The sequence below is a fragment of the Polyodon spathula genome, chromosome 1 (genome assembly GCF_017654505.1).
Source record: "Polyodon spathula isolate WHYD16114869_AA chromosome 1, ASM1765450v1, whole genome shotgun sequence".
NCBI classification, from domain to species: Eukaryota; Metazoa; Chordata; class Actinopteri; order Acipenseriformes; family Polyodontidae; genus Polyodon; species Polyodon spathula.
Genome location: NC_054534.1, coordinates 107,037,335 through 107,049,977, shown reverse-complemented (window position 1 = coordinate 107,049,977; position 12,643 = coordinate 107,037,335). Strand labels below are relative to the sequence as shown.

The 12,643-nt window shown below is 38.7% G+C and overlaps 1 protein-coding gene across 1 annotated transcript in view; it reads right to left on the bottom strand.

Annotated features, from left to right (window-relative positions):
• LOC121329953 (disintegrin and metalloproteinase domain-containing protein 33-like) overlaps positions 1-12,643 on the bottom strand; it is a 98,316-nt gene that overhangs the window by 24,121 nt on the left and 61,552 nt on the right. Inside the window, exon 5 of the mRNA XM_041276499.1 lies at positions 565-641. Within this exon, the coding sequence (XP_041132433.1) occupies positions 565-641 (77 nt within the window). The remainder of the gene's footprint in view (positions 1-564; positions 642-12,643) is intronic.

Below are 12,643 nucleotides of genomic sequence, written 5' to 3'. Positions count from 1 at the left end.
CCAAGCAGTCCTCTGGAACATTTGCTTTTACTCAGACAGGTGACACAGCGCTCCTTCGTTTCCTGTTTGTAGCTGCAGCCTGACAGGCACATGCCCTTTTCAAAATGCCAGACAAAGCCTTATTTTAGCAGCCCAGCAGCTATGATTGTTCGGCCTTTCTGACTTAAACTAATGAGCAATAAAGAATTTGATTTAATTGAATTGATTTAGACAAGAACAAAGAAGACGTAGGGGAGGCTTGCTTGAAACTTAAAAAGTGCTGATAAAGTTAACCCTGGCCAATGCTTTAGACACAGCACTGAAACCAGGACAAGATGACAGACTTTGGAAAGAACGTTGAGAAACTTCTTCACACAGAGAGTGGGGAGGTGGTACGGAATGGGTTACTTAGCCATGTTTTTTATTCTGAATCATTATTATTAATTACATTCCTATGTTTTTACATACTGTACAACCGACCTTCCCCAACCTCAGTGTTACCCAACGAGCAAGATGCAGCTCCTTTATATTCTACTCATCACAAAAGCTCTGCAAGTCAAAAGCTCAAACCTCATCTCAACCTACCTGACTCCAATGCAGGTACTCAGAGCCACCCATGAGTCTGTGTGTCCTCTCACCTGGCCGTGGTAGAAGCAATGGTCCTGCAGGTGAACAATAAGACAGGGAAGGATAGGCAGCTTACTTCTGCTAACAGTGCGGTAACAGAACTTGTTTTGGCGATGCATTTAACAGTTACTTTGGTGCAGTGACTCCAATTCATAGATCTGATCTCTGAGGTCTCAAAGATGGTTGCAGGAGAGTACGTTTTGAGGCTGCCTCTGTTCTAGATAACTCCTGGTGGTGAGTCAAGGTAACAACATAATACCCATACGTGTCTCCGATCCTTTGTACAGTGGTTGGCTTGGAGAACACCAGCTATGTCATGATTTTTTTTTTTTTTTCTCATTTAGTACATCCTATAAAACAATTTGAACCAATCTGGTTTATAGCTGAAGCACAAATAGTTCAAGAGTTACAAGACGTGAGCTTCCAGTAAAACAATGTTTGTAGTCTGCATTGCGTACTGAAAAGAAAAACAAAAGGATGATAATGAAATTCAGTGTTGCATACTGGGCACTGTTAGAGATGGAACATGACATCATTGCGTGTGCTTTTTCTCCTGAACAGTGGTATTTAACTGTCACATTCAGTGATTAAGTGTCAGGTTTAATAGTTTACGGACATGTTGGCTTTGTATTTTGGGAAACATTCCAAGGGAGGCTGCTATAAGCAGTTTTGGCATGGAGTGCTTTGGCTAGGAAATTCAATTCTGTCTGGTTGAAGTAAGCCCCTCACTGGTTTATGTTCCACAGTCAGTACATTCCATAGCCAATAAAGGCACAATGCTGGTTACACTGTCATTTGCACATTCCATGAATTACAATGTATTTATGTTATTGAAGTTATTTCAGCACATAATAATATCATTTTTTTGCTTGTTGCAATTCCTTGAGAAATAGTTCAAAAGTAAATTAAACTAACTGTGGTGATGTACAGTATATACAGGACCAATCACATCCACAATTCCTCTCAAGCACTCAACAAGGGCACTACAGGACCGTAAGCAGTAGTTTTTACACAGCATAGCTGCTTATTGTAAATTAAAAGAACACTTGTTATATAGTTTACAAAATATCAGTTATCTTTACCAATGTATTCTTGTTGTTTATATTTATTTTATTTAAATTTCTGTTAGTCATCCTAGTGACTTTTTTTTAAAACTCTGAAGTTGTAAGCCCCCTCAGTGGAGCTCTCAGATCATGTCTAAACTGCGCAGGTCTACACCAGTGTAACTATTATGCCGTCCCCTGCAACACACTGCCTTGAGTGGGTATAAAGCGTAAGGAACACAAAGCCAGTTTTTTAGGAACAGTGCCTTGAAACCAGGTTCCAGGAGACAGGGACACCTAGTTTGAGGCGACTTTGCGGAATGAACCCCCAAGTATCCCCTGGTGTGCCATGCAATGGAGTAAAACCTAGTCTCTTGAAAGCAAGTTCCAAGCCACATAGTGGCTTTGTGTTCCCTCAGCTTCAAAAATACAACATTTGTACTGCTTAGTATATCTTACTTTTGGTTTCAGATCATCCACGACTGCACGATTACTGATGTTTCAAGAAGAACAATCTCAAAAGAGACAATCCCCCTGAGCTTTCAAGACCATTCAATATAATGGCGTGCTCTGCAGTATCAAAATCAACACTTAGATCTAGGAGAATTACAATTGCAGGAAAGCCTGAGTCAGAGCTTATCAACAGATCATTTACTACTCTAACAAGGGTTGTCTCGGTGCAATGTGCCGTACGAAATCCACACACATTTTTCATATATGCTTTTAAGAGCTAGAAATGTGTGCAATTGATTTACAACAACTCTCTCTAGAACCTTATCTAAAAATGGCAGATTGGTGATTGACCTATAATTATTAAAAACAATTAATGAAGAATCCTTCATCACAGAGTCTGTGGAATCTGATTTTTGATGTCGTCTACAGCTATGGCCAAAAGTTTAGCATCACCCTGTAGAATGAACTAATTTTGCTTCAGAAATTTGTATGAAACCTAGTGAATAATGTTATGTTAACATATTTAATTATATACTGCTTTGTAGTTTTCCATATAGTCAATGGAAAACTGACAAAAAAATAATTATTGACATTTCAAAATCTAAGATGAAATACTGTACTACTATTATGGCTTCCAGTAGTCTTTCGCAATATCATTTTGTAGTTTCTTTGATTACATATTGATTATGGAAAACCTTTGGACATGCTGACATGGCTGTAGAATATATATATATATATATATATATATATATATATATATATATATATATATATATATATATATATATATATATATATATATATATGTGTGTGTATATATATAGAGACACACACACACACACACACACACACACACACAGTCTATAACATTAGCATTACAAGATCCAATCAAATCACAAGCAAGTCACCAAAGTTTCTACATTCATAGCACTTTAAAAGTCAAAGCATAGCAACTGCAGACACATCACCCTGTTTAAGGCTCATCAGTGCAGTATAAGTGTACTCTGGCAAGTGCAAAGCTCAGGAGAGTAATTAAATGCAAGTAGCTTTCGAGTTAAGGTGGTAAAAAGCAGTAACTATAGAATTATGGGTAATCAGGATATGCAAATGTAAGCATTACAAGGGCCTCAAAAGCTACATGTATTTACTTACTCTCCTGAGACTTTCACGCAATTTGATTGGCTCTTGTAATGCTGACATTACATATCCTGATTACCCATAATTCTACAGTTACTGCTTTCTACCACCTTAACTCAAAAGCTACTTACATATATAAAACGTCAGCGCTTTAAAACCACTTCTGTGTTTGGATCTGTATTTTAACCCGTTTTGTTTGGACTCAGTAGGTTCGAGCTCTTTCTCTCTCTCTCTCTCTCTCTCTCTCTCTCTCTCTCTCTCTCTCTCTCTCTCTCTCTCTCTCTCTCTCTCTCTCTCTCTCTCTATATATATACACACATACACTGAGTGTACAAAACATTAGGAACACCTTCCTAATATTGAGTTGCACCTCCTTTTGCCCTCAGAACAGCCTCAATTCGTCAGGGCATGGATTCTACAAGGTGTCAAAAGCGTTCCACAGGGATGCTAGCCCGTGTTGACTGCAATGCTTCCCACAATTGTGTCAAGTTGGCTGGTAGTGGATCTCTACTACGAATAGCTCGTTCCATTCCAATTGGATTGAGATCTGGTGACTGGGCAGGCCACTGCAGTAAGCTGAATTCACTGTCATGATCGTGGAACCATTCCTGGACTATCGTAGCCTTGTGACATGGGGCATTATCCTGCTGAAAAAATCCATTAGCAGATGGATACACTGCTGCCATGAAGGGATGCACCTGATTGGAAATGATGTTCAGATATCCTGTGGCATTCAAACGTTGCTCCATTTTTATCAAGGGCCCAATGTGTGCCATGAAAACACACCAGCACCAGCCTGCATTGTAGACACGCTGCATGATGGATGCATTTACTCATGTGGTTTTCTCCATACCCTAGTCCTCCCATGAGCGTGAAACAGCAGGAACCGGGATTCAATGTTTTTCCAATCCTCCAGTGTCCAGTGTCTTCATTCCTTAGCCCACTGCAACCGCAGTTTCTTGTGTTTTGCTGAAAGAAGTGGAACTCTGTTAGGTCGTCGGCTGCCATACCCCTATTCGTGTCAAGGTACAACGAGTTGTGCATTCTTTTATGGGTCTTTCGGCACCAATGTTGTACTGGACTGTCAGTTGACTGACTGTAGCCCGTCTGTTGCTCTGCACAATTAGTGTCAGCCTCCTTTGGCCTCTTTCATCAATGAGCCGTTTTTGACCACTGGCCTGCCATTGGCTGGATGTCCTTTGGGTGGTGAACCATCCTTGATACACACAGGAAACTACTGAGTGTGAAAAACCCAGCAGCGTTGCAGTTCTTGACACACTCAAACCGGCAAGCCTGGCACCTACTACCATACCCCGTTCAAAGGCACTTAAGTCGTTTGTCTTGCCCATTTACACTCTGAATGGCACACATACACAATCCATGTCTCAATTGTGTCAAGGTTTAAAAATTCTTCTTTAACCTGTCTCCCCTTCATCTACCCTGATTAAAGTGGATTTAACAGGTTACATCAATAAGGGATCATAGTTTTCACCTTGATTCACCTGGTCAGTCTATTTCATGGAAAGAGCAGGTGTTCCTAATGTTTTGTACACTCAGTGTATATATATATATATATATACACAAGTAGGATTCTTCATATATAATGACTACGCTGTGTGTGTGTTTGTCCAGGTCACAAGCTCTTTGATAAGTTACCACAGCAACAGAAACCAGATAACAATGAGCTCTCCAATTCAAGTGGCCAAGGTAGTTGTTCAGTTTCAGTTTTAGTAGGTTCTATGCAATGCAGTTGTCTCTCGTAATTTGATTAATCACAAATTCAGCTAAAGTAAATAAAATAAATACCAAATAATCTTACATAATATGTGTTACTGTGTAGGGATCACATTTTTATATTCACATCTTCCCTAATATGTATTACTGTGCAGGACTCACATTTTTCATATTTAAATCTTCCCTAATATGTATTACTGTGCAGGACTCACATTTTTCATATTTAAATCTTCCCTAATATGTATTACTGTGCAGGACTCACATTTTTCCTATTTAAATCTTCCCTAATATGTATTACTGTGCAGGACTCACATTTTTCATATTTAAATTTTCCCTAATATGTATTACTGTGCAGGACTCATGTTTTTCATATTAAAATCTTCCCTAATATGTATTACTGTGCAGGGCTCACGTTTTTCATATTCAAATCTTCCCTAATATGTATTACTGTGCAGGGCTCACATTTTTCATATTAAAATCTTCCCTAATATGTATTACTGTGCAGGACTCACATTTTTCATATTTAAATCTTCCCTAATATGTATTACTGTGCAGGGTTCACATTTTTCATATTAAAATCTTCCCTAATATGTATTACTGTGCAGGGCTCATGTTTTTCATATTAAAATCTTCCCTAATATGTATTACTGTGCAGGACTCACGTTTTTCATATTCAAATCTTCCCTAATATGTATTATTGTGTAGGTCCCACGTTTTTCATATTAAAAGATGCATGCATTTGGTAACATGTGTTTCATATTGTATTGGTATTTTTTGAAGGCTGCTATAATGAACTCAGTGTACTGATACTTCAGTGCTGCACTTCCTCCACATCCCTGTATTTTTCTTCAAGAGATCACACACAAGAACACAGAGAGAACACTGGTTACAGAGAAGGAGAGTTTGAGTTCTCGCAACACTCCAAGACGTAACTCATTGCTCCTGTTCCAATGACTAATTCCCTGTTTTCACATTTTGTTTTAGGATGTGTGAGTGCAATAACCAGAGCACACTCAATAAACAACTGCTCACTTATTTCTCTGCTGGTTATTTCAGGTTTTCCACTTCAAGGTAACAGACACTTTGCCAAACTTTAAAACTTTGGCCTGCCTCAGGTTTACAGCAAGAAATTCTAACTGTATACCTTGCCAAAACCACACCATTCTGAAATTATCTTTTATTGGACAGTTATATGCAAACTCCAGCCCCTTTGATTAACAGTGGAAGTTGTGGTGAAATTGTTGTCCTCCAGAAAGAGCAGATGTTTCCTGACAATGACAAAAGAATTGTACCACCCCTATCTCTGTATATGAACATTGTCCACATCTCACCCCTCTACGGCATGCGATTACAAGCTCGCTGGTTCTGGCTGATGATTGTGGCTGGCGGCCCACTGGGAACAGAACTACATAGACCATTACACTCCCGAGGGTTAGGGATGAAACTGTGGATGGTTGAATTCCCCTCGCTGGTCAGGTAAGGACTATTCACCCTGAGCCTCGTCTCCAGTGTTCCAGTGACGTCTCATTGCACACCTCCCCTGAAGTCTGTTACAGCGACGTCCCATTACACACTGTCCCCCTGAAGTCTGTTACAGCGATGTGTCAGGACACACCTCCCCTGAAGTCTGTTACAGCGATGTGTCCCCCTGAAGTCTGTTACACAGGTCCCGTTACACACCGTCCCCCTGAAGTCTGTTACAGAGACGTCCCGTTACACACCGTCCCCCTGAAGTCTGTTACAGCGAGGTCCCGTTACACACCGTCCCCCTGAAGTCTGTTACAGAGACGTGTCGTTACACACCGTCCCCCTGAAGTCTGTTACAGCGACGTCCCGTTACACACCGTCCCCCTGAAGTCTGTTACAGCGACGTCCCGTTACACACCGTCCCCCTGAAGTCTGTTAGAGCGACGTGTCAGGACACACCTCCCTTGAAGTCTGTTACAACAACGTGCCATTACACACCATCCCCCTGAAGTCTGTTACAGAGACGTCCTGTTACACACCGTCCCCCTGAAGTCTGTTACAGCGATGTCCCATTACACGCCGTCCCCCTGAAGTCTGTTACAGAGACGTGTCGTTACATACCGTCCCCCTGAAGTCTGTTACAGAGACGTCCTGTTACACACCGTCCCACTGAAGTCTGTTACAGCGACGTACATTATAAAGAGAACCAACTACAAAAGTGTCATTGCAATAAAGTTTATATTTGATAGGTCTGCGATATACACCATTATGGGTTTTATTCCCTCAATCTATGACATCATCCAGACATAGTAATTATGACTCATTTCACATAGGTACATCTCTCTCCACAAGAACATTGTATTATTCTGATCACTGTACTGCACTCTGTGCTTGACTGACAGCCATGACACAACAGAAAGAAAGATCCCCTTGAAGCTTAACTTCCCAAAGGAGTTGGATTAAAAAAAAATATGTTTTTTAAAATCCTTTTCTTTGTAAATTTACAACAGAACCCTTTACCCTAGGAACTCTTTGGCTTTGGCTCCAAGGGATTCTGAAATGGCTTTCATCGTTTGACAATTAGGACATGGTTTGTTTGGATTTCATTTTCAATAAGGCCTTTTTTTATAAGCAGCTTTGCCCCAGGAATGGGAAATGTGTTTTGTCTGCTCTCTATCTGCATCCCTATAATGTCCCACCAGCGTACTGGCCACATGCCCAGTACTTTAAACTTCATTCCATACATCAACTCTACGGTGTTCCTGTGCACTAATGCTTTTAATTAAGAAGCATGCTCAAATAAAACTGGCACACTGACATACGTCTGCCTCACAGCCTGAACACACACCGATCTGTCAGTAATCTACAAAGAATAGGAATGTCATTTCTCTTTTAACAATACGGTGTACTTTAATGGGATAAATAATTGCATTGCTCATAGTGCCACTCAAAAGGGACAAAAAACAGTAAATGTCAGGTAAGTGAATTACATAGAAAAGAATGTTTCTATATATATATATATATTTTATGTCCAATACCTTTTAATTTGATATCTGTCTATTTAGGTGTGTCTTGTCTAGAATAAATTGCAGGCAGGACCACGATAAATTTATCTATCTGTTTAATTATTTATTTATTACAATTACATAGCGCTTTTCATACAAAAGTATCACAAAGCACTGCACCATTTAAAAAAGCATTTACATTTACACAACAAAACACCTTTGTATAAAGATCCCCAGGCATGTCACACACATACAGTTACATTAAAACCCACTAAGATTTACATTAAAAGTTACATTAAAACCCACTAAGATAAGAAAGCCATTTTATAAAAATATGTTTTCAGTCTTGTCTTAAAAACTGTAACAGTCCCAGCTTCCCTGATGAAAGAAGGGAGAGCATTTCATAATTTAGGGGCTCTGCATGAAAAAGCCCTTTATCCCGTGTTGATTTTGTTAACCCGAGGAATAACCAGCAGCCCCGCATCCTGTGATCTAAAAGCGCGATTTGGATGATACGGGGTCAGTAACTCCTGCAAATAACTATGTACTAATCCATTTAGGGCTTTACAGGTTAATAGCAAAATCTTAAAATCTACTCTATACTGCACAGGGACAGAGTGTAAAGAGGCCAAAACGGGTAGTATGTTCACTTTTCGTGGTTTTAGTCAGAATTATAGCGACGGAACTCTGAACGAACTGTAACCAAGACAGCCAGCTTTTGAGATACCAGAGAGAAATGCATTACAGTAATCAATTCAACTGACTCAGAAATGTCTTCATCTAGACAATGTGGAGAAGCTATGAAAAAGGCCAACAAGATGCTTGGATACATAGTAAATCAAGGGAAGTAATGTTAAAACTGTACAATGCATTAGTAAGACCTCATCTTGAATATTGTGTTCAGTTCTGGTCACCTCGCTATAAAAAAGATATTGCTGCTCTAGAAAGAGTGCAAAGAAGAGCGACCAGAATTATTCCGGGTTTAAAAGGCATGTCATATGCAGACAGGCTAAAAGAATTGAATCTGTTCAGTCTTGAACAAAGAAGACTACGCGGCGACCTAATTCAAGCATTCAAAATACTAAAAGGTATTACTAAAAGGTTAGACCCAAGGGACTTTTTCGACCTGAAAAAAGAAACAAGGACCAGGAGTCACAAATGGAGATTAGACAAAGGGGCATTCAGAACAGAAAATAGGAGGCACTTTTTTACACAGATAATCGTGAGGGTCTGGAATCAACTCCCCAGTAATGTTGTTGCAGCTGACACCCTGGGATCCTTCAAGAAGCTGCTTGATGAGATTCTGGGATCAATAAGCTACTAACAACCAAACGAGCAAGATAGGTCGAATGGCCTCCTCTCGTTTGTAACCTTTCTTATGTTCTTATGAAAGCAAGGCATGCAATAGTCTCTCAGCATCAGATCCAGAAATAATTGGCCTAAGTTTGGCTATATTTCTAAAATGGTAAAAAGATACTTTTGTAACTTCACCTAATATGAGTCTCAAATGATAGATCACGATCAAAATGGACCCCCAAATTTTCCATTTCTAGTTTAAGATTTAATGAGAAATTACTTATGTAATCCCATATGTTTTTGTTGGTTCTGTGAGCCCACGAGCATAACCTCTGTTTTACCTGAATTTAGCATTAAATAATTCTGAAACATCCAGCACTTGATGTCTGCAAGGCAAGCAGCAAGTAACTCCCCAGCAGAAGTATTTCCTAGCTTCAAGGACAGATATAGCTGGGTACCATGTGCATAGCAATGCTGACGAGGTCAATACAGGAAATCACACTTGATTCAAACAAATTAACTTTGCTTTAAATATGTACCTCTCTTAGGGTAATTCACACTTCACAGATTAAGACATTAAACAGGAAAACCTACATATTCAAAGCCCACACATCTTTCTAAGGCAGGTGGTTAGTAATATAGAGATTTGACATTTTGCATTTTAGTCTTTTCATAAGACAACTTGCATAAAGATCAAACACAGATATGAGCATTAATTTGTCATAACTGTGTTAGTTGACAACTAAACTATTTTTAAATTACCTAGCAGAGCACAGTTTTAGATTATAATTCTCTCTACATTTGAATATATTGTACAATTAACCTAATGCATAACACTGTGTCCTGGGATCAACTACAGCAATAGTTTCCAACCTGTGGTCTGTGAGTAAACTCCAGGTGGTCCTCAAACAACTCCCAAAATTCAGTTAGGCAGCTCTAAGCAACACAACAAACAGTTTATAATAACTTATAAATATGTATTTTGAGAAAATAAAATCGAGAGTAGTGTCCATTATTGCTTATAAAGACTCTGAGAATAGACGTGTATTATGTCATTGCAATCACTCACGTGCAACATTGTCTTGTAATTTGCCCAAACATCAATATTTTTCAACAAAACTTTCAGGAAGTATTGTAACGTCCCCCCGGGTCATAGAACAACACATTGTATACAGTTATCTCTAAGCAGAATACATAATAATACTCAACGTTTAAAATAATTAATAAAAAAAAAACATGCAAAATCGTTTTGAAAAACAAAAGTGAAAAGTTGATATGGTTTCTGAAGTATTTTATAATGTTCCCCAGAGTATTCTAAAAAAAAGGACACCAATTCCAAGATGCAAATGTAAAAAAATATATATTTTTAGAGAAATTTTATAAGAGAGTCATTACAGCCAAAAAAAACCTGGCCCTGGGGAGCATCCCGTTAAAAAACACTTAATTATAAGATGTATATATGTAGTCTGCCTCCCCCCTTTATCTGTTTTCTTTTATTACAGGTGTGTTTATAAATTAATATATATTTAAGTGCTTTGTGATGGTGTTCCACTATGAAAGGCGCTATATAAAATAAAGATTGATTGATTGATATTACACTCCCTTTGATGCACTACCAGCATCCCCTTCAAAGCCGCCATGAACGAAACAGAAAGAAAAACTAACTAAATAACTGTTACACATTATAAAAGCACATTTGTCATGTCAAAATTACAGACTTCTTTGTTTTAGCCAGCCAAATATACAAAATATGTGCTACAGTGTTGCCAGGGATATAGGAATCTCCCTATTTCATTCTAATACGTTTTTGCAGAGGTTAGCTGCATATAGTAACAGAAGTTAATGTGAAGCAAAAAGAGGCTACATTTGTAACTTGACTTGTGAACTGTGCCGTAGTGTGAATGATTGACTTCAGCTCCATGTTATTATATGGGTTTATTCAGCCAGGTTTAATATCTCAAGACTAAATGCCAAAAGGAAATTGTCTTAACAATAGGAAATAATGTGTACAGTCTGTTCTGACGCTGTCATATTTAAAAATGCTATAAATCCTATGGACTGTGCGTCACCAGTCCCGTTAAATATACACATCACAGCTCACCAGAAGTGGTATGTAACATCATGTGCATTCGCCAATCTTGTTTAAAATTTTCAAACTGCTTCCCATCCACCTCGTCTTTGTATACATCAAGCAAAGTTGGCGATTCAGTGAGTGCAATGGATAGATTAATTTGCTACATGATGTAACGGTTGCGGGGACCAGCCCTGGTGCATTATTTGTCAGGAGGTTTTGTCAAACAAAACTCTTAATCCTGGAAAACTGAGATGCCATTTATCTATAAAGCATTTGGAATGTGACAAAAAATTTTTTTTAAACAAAAGTAACAGGAACTTTGCCATCAGCAACTTTTAATACTTAAAATGGCAACAAGCCCAGGAAGGTACGTTATATAAATTATTTAAATGTACTTATATATACTAATTAGTTAGGGTGTTACCTGCAAAAAAACACATTTGAAAGGTTTACGCCCAGATGTGGTGAATTGTGACAGCAACCCATATAACACAGCAACACACCTGTGTGCTCTTGAACAAGGCTCTGGTAACAGGTCAGTGTGGTTTTGACAATCAGGCTTAAAACAGTTATACAATCCAACACTTTGTAGAAGGCCAGGGATAGTGTGCACCTCTTCTATTGTATTTGAACAGCCTCATAATCCAGGCTGAAGGAAAGTCTTTTCTGAGGGGGCTCCAAAAATAGACAGTGGAGACGGACAAAAAATGAGACATATATCTCAAGGTTTCTATCCTGGTTAAATAAATACATTGCACAGGCAAAGCCAAGCCAAGCTGAGAGAATTGGTGCTATTTTACAGGAAGGAATGGGGCATGCTGGGTTGATATGTGATTGAAACAGTCCAATGACCACAAGCACTGTCGACTCACAATACTACCCACAGGGGAATACGTGTTTTTAAAGGAAACTTGCTATTCCTACTTACTCCTTGATACGTAAGAATTCCCTTCCTGGTTAAAAGTGTAGCATACAAAATAATTAAACTTATCTTACATGTTTTGCTCTTCCATTCGCTACAAATGTTTCATATTTGCAATATTTTAATTTAAAATAATGACATATGATCCTACATGAGGTTAAAGAAAGTTCTCAGTTTCCATATCTTATTCTTAGCCAAATCTGTTACACTTGCACTTCCTGGGCCATTTCTTCTCAGTAGTGAATTCATGTTTCCTGCATTTCCAGCATGTGATCAGACTGCAACAGACTGCTCTTTCTGTGCAGCTGCCAAAAGCCTCCATGTGAATAAAAAGCGAGGAATCTTTGGTACAGCTATTGTTCTCCAAATTACTATAAGACATATTTGTACTTTTAAACATATAACA